This window comes from Protopterus annectens, chromosome 15.part0 (assembly GCF_019279795.1).
Source record: "Protopterus annectens isolate FY-2018-M chromosome 15.part0, PAN1.0, whole genome shotgun sequence".
Taxonomy (NCBI): domain Eukaryota; kingdom Metazoa; phylum Chordata; order Ceratodontiformes; family Protopteridae; genus Protopterus; species Protopterus annectens.
The window spans coordinates 91227831-91231257 of record NC_056749.1 but is presented as its reverse complement, the minus strand read 5'-3'; the positions used below and the strand labels follow the sequence as shown (position 1 = coordinate 91231257).

Sequence of the window (3427 nt, the reverse complement as noted above, 5' to 3'; positions counted from 1 at the left end):
TACTGGGGCCTCTTCTTTTTACTATCTTTACAAATGACCTGTATAAGGCCATCCCTGAAGCCACCTGCATTCAATATGCAGATGACTCGACATTAGTCTGTGCTGATATATCTCCTGTCAACCTATTATCCAAAACTCAATCATGTTTCATGTCAGTAGAGAATTGGCTTTTGGGACGTAAATTGATCCTGAATCCAAACAAAACCAAATTACTACTTTTTCAACCCAGTCAAAAGACCACACCCCTATCCTTTTCTATACACTCCAAAAATGGGACAATCATCTCCCCAGACTCCTATACCAAACTATTAGGAGTTTCCATAGATAAACTTAGATTTGATATCCATATCAATCAGACCATTAAAACCGTTAATAAAAAACTCAGGTCACTATACCGGATCAAATCTTTTCTTACTCCAATTGCAAAAGTGACCATGGCCCACTCACATCTTCTCTCTACCCTCCTGTATGCCTCCCCTATGCTCACTAATCTCAACACAGCTGAACTCAATAAACTATCGCGCTGCTATAATCAGATTGCTAGATTTGCATCGGGACTGCCTTACAGAACACACCACTGTATTACCCTAAGAAACCTAGGTTGGATAGAATTCTCAAACCTTCTACAGCAGACCCAACTTATTGAAGCATTTAAAATCCTGAACCAACCTGACAAAACTCCAGCGCTGAAAAATTTAATCAGACCCTACAATAATCTCAGTAGTTTGCGCTCCTCCAATAAGCTACTAGTTCAAACAGTCAAAGCCAACAATGTAGGGGGTGCCTCACTTTTTACCAATGCCATTGGTAAAATATGGAATTCCCTCCCTCCCAGCCTTTCCTGCATTTCCTCCCTATACCTTTTCAAAAAAAGGTTAAATCACCATCTAAAGTCGCATTGGCTCTGTCAATGCTCAAGTCCTGATTAATTCCTTTCTCAGACAAGTACTGATCTTTTTCCTAGATGCATCCCCTCTTTCTTTCTTTTTTCTCTATCCTCTTAACTAAAGTGATTAGCCTAGAAGGAGAATTGGTATGCTGGAATCTGTGTTAATATTTTTGTATAGCTGATATTGTATATGATAGACTATTTACACTTTACTGCATCTCCTTTGTTGCATTTTCTATTATAGGAGATAAATTTGTTTTTGTTTTTACTTTCTTTGTATCATCTCAATGCATTAACCTCTGTCACTGTGGAGCTTTTCTCCCCGGGCCTCCGCTGAAAATGGACATGTATCCAGTCGGACTATCCCGGTCAACAAATGTAAAATAAAAAAAATAAATAAAATAAAATATTCACTGTGCAAAGTAGAAAAACAGGTGTCTGAGATGAAGGAGCAGACCGAGGTAAGGAAAGAGTTCACGTGCTAGTTTTACCGTATTATGATGAGAATAACTGGTTTAAATAAGCTGAAATATGTCCGCTGTAATTAAGAGCATGGCTGAGAAAGAACATCCTTGTGTGTTTTAAATAAACTCATTTGATTTATACCCTGAAGTGCCTTTTTTGTGTTTTATATTTTATATTGTTCACTGCTGCAGTAGTAGAACACTTAGTATTAGTGTTCACTTCTTTGTATTCATCCCTGCCGTGATAAGAACACTTGAGTCAGTATTAGTGTTTAGATTTCCTTAACAGAGAAATCATGTGGTTGAAGGATTTGAGGTAACTAACAGCCTGAAGGAGCCCCGACAGCTTATTCTGGTGCAGCGTGGAGGAGAATATGAGTAAGTACCAGAAGAACTTAAAGTTCTTATTTATTTGCATGCAAAACCTTAATGAATAAAGTTTTTTTTATTTTTCTGTTAGTCTGCAACAAAACAGACTTGTTTTTAAGTAGTAAAAACGTAATTCTGTTTATCTTGTCCAGGCTTTTGTGACAATTACTCATAAGGGAACAAGTGATAAAACCACTATCTCAAGCCAAATGTAATTCATTGGGTAAGGCACTGATTAAGCAACAAGATGCGTGTCTCACGGGGCTTTCTACTGGAATGATTACCTTTTGGGATCATCACAGATGTAACATTTGGAAGTTAACTAATTCTGGAGATATTTGCAAACTGTGTAGCATATAATTCCTTCAGTAAAAGTTGCCGAAGTTTCCTCTAAAACAAATTCACACCTGCTGCAATGGTATTTCCTCATCCTCTTAACACTGGAAAATATTGATCACTCTTGTCTTTTTTTTGTCTGATGCAACATGCAAGTTGTCTGATCTGGCCAGTTCCGAACACGGTGCCATATACTAAAGCTTTGGATAATGTTGGAACATTAGTGTACATTTTATATAACTGTGTGGCAGTGAAGAGTTGCCAAATAGCTGTCTAAGTACAGCAGAGCTAGTAAGGGAGACGGCTAGAAAGGTGCTTGGTATGACATCTGGACAGAGTAAGGAAGACAAGGAGACATGGTGGTGGAATGAGGAAGTACAGGAGAGTATACAGAGAAAGAGGATGGCAAAGAAGAAGTGGGATTGTCAGAGAGATGAAGAAAGTAGACAGGAGTATAAGAAGATGAGGTGCATGGCAAAGAGAGAGGTGGCGAAGGCTTAAGGATAAGGCATATGAAGAGTTGTATGAAAGGTTGGACACTAAGGGGGGAGAAAAGGACTTGTACTGATTGGCTAGACAGAGGGACCGAGCTAGGAAAGATGTGCAGCAGGTAAAGGTGATAAAGGATAATGAGGGAAACATACTTACAAGTGAGGAGAGTGTGTTGAGCAGATGGAAAGAGTACTTTGAGGGGTTGATGAATGAAGAGAATGAGGGAGAGAAGGTTGGATGATGTGGAGATAGTGAATCATGAAGTCCAATGGATTAACAAGGAGGAAGAAAGGGTAGCTATGAAGAGGATGAAGAATGGAAAGGCTGTTGATCCAGATGACATGCCTGTGGAAGCATGGAGGTGCTTAGGTGAAATGGCAGTGGAGTTTTTAACCAGATTGTTTAATGAAATTTTGGAAAGTGAGAGGATACCTGAGGAATGGAGAAAGTGTTTTGGTACTGATTTTTGAGAATAAGGGTGATGTGCAGAGCTGTAGTAACTACAGAGGGATTAAACTGATCAGTCACAGCATGAAGTTATTGGAAAGAATAGTGGAAGCCAAGCTAAGAAGGGACGTGATGGTTAGTGATCGGCATTATTGTTTCATGCCGGAAAAGAGCACTACAGATGCGATGTTTGTTCTGAGAGTGTTGATGGAGAAGTACAGAGAAGGTCAGAAGGAGACTTGCATTGTGTTTTTGTAGACTTAGAGAAAGCATATGAGAGGGTGCCTGGAGAGGAGTTGTGGTATTGTAGGAGTTGTGGTATTGTTTGAGGAAGTCAGGAGTGTCAGAAAAGTATGTAAGAGTGGTACAGGATATGTACAACAGTAGTGGTACATGCATTTAAGGTGGAGTGGATTTAAGGTAGGATCTA

At 39.3% G+C, this 3427-nt stretch overlaps 1 protein-coding gene across 1 annotated transcript in view; it reads left to right on the top strand.

Moving 5' to 3' along the window:
• The first annotated feature begins 1332 nt into the window (after positions 1-1332).
• The window catches only part of OCRL (OCRL inositol polyphosphate-5-phosphatase), a 2544778-nt gene continuing 2542683 nt past the window's right edge, over positions 1333-3427 (top strand). The window contains exons 1-2 of the mRNA XM_044057236.1: positions 1333-1350; positions 1643-1731. Of these exons, the coding sequence (XP_043913171.1) occupies positions 1333-1350; positions 1643-1731 (107 nt within the window). The remainder of the gene's footprint in view (positions 1351-1642; positions 1732-3427) is intronic.